Source organism: Orycteropus afer, unplaced genomic scaffold, assembly GCF_000298275.1.
Source record: "Orycteropus afer afer isolate SDZICR_OR568_19922 unplaced genomic scaffold, OryAfe1.0 scaffold00045, whole genome shotgun sequence".
NCBI lineage: Eukaryota > Metazoa > Chordata > Mammalia > Tubulidentata > Orycteropodidae > Orycteropus > Orycteropus afer.
The window spans coordinates 8,468,250-8,468,885 of NW_006921632.1; the positions used below are offsets into that span (position 1 = coordinate 8,468,250).

General features: G+C 62.3%; 1 protein-coding gene across 1 annotated transcript in view; it reads right to left on the reverse strand.

Annotated features, from left to right (window-relative positions):
• Positions 1–508, reverse strand: part of ARID2 (AT-rich interaction domain 2) — a 325,308-nt gene extending 324,800 nt beyond the window's left edge. Inside the window, exons 1-2 of the mRNA XM_007937912.1 lie at positions 417–508; positions 208–301 (exon numbers count right to left, since the gene is read on the reverse strand). Of these exons, the coding sequence (XP_007936103.1) occupies positions 208–301; positions 417–508 (186 nt within the window). The remainder of the gene's footprint in view (positions 1–207; positions 302–416) is intronic.
• Between the last annotated feature and the right edge of the window lie 128 nt (positions 509–636).

Consider the following 636-nt stretch of genomic DNA (forward strand, 5'->3'; position numbering starts at 1 on the left):
GAGCCCCGCGCCTGCCGCGCGCACGCGAGCCACCAGGCCAAAAACAGCCCCGCCGCCGTCCGCCTCTGTGCCACCGGCTGGGAGCAAAAAGAACGCCTTTTGCCCCCGCAGGCCATCCCCTCAACCCCAAGCGCCCACTCCGGGGTCAAAGGAGACTTTTTGGAGGAGGCCAGCAGGAGGGAAATACAAATTAAAACTTCCACTCACCTTCGCGAATCCGCCTAAAGTAGTGACTCTGGTGTAGAGACCGTGAAGATCCAGCTCCTTCCCACCCACCGCAGGGATTTTTTTAAAAGGCGACCTGCGGGAAAGAGAAAACCCCGCACTTGTCAGCCGGGACCCCGTACCCGGCCCGAGCGGGAGAATCCCGTTCGCCCCGGCTCGCCCCAGCGCTGCCCCCCCGGTTCTGCTCTCACCCTCTGCTGTGGTGGAACTGCCGCAGCTCGTCCAGGAAAGCGAGACCCTTTCTCCGCTCATCCGGAGGCGCCTTCCCCGTCGAGTTTGCCATTATTTTTTCAATGGAGGTTTTTAAAAAACCCAGATCGGTGTTTTAAAAGCGCCCCCCGCTCCCTGCGCTTCCTACCAGAGCCCGGAGCCCATTCCTCGGCCGGCGGCGGCGGGGCTCAGTCATGGGCC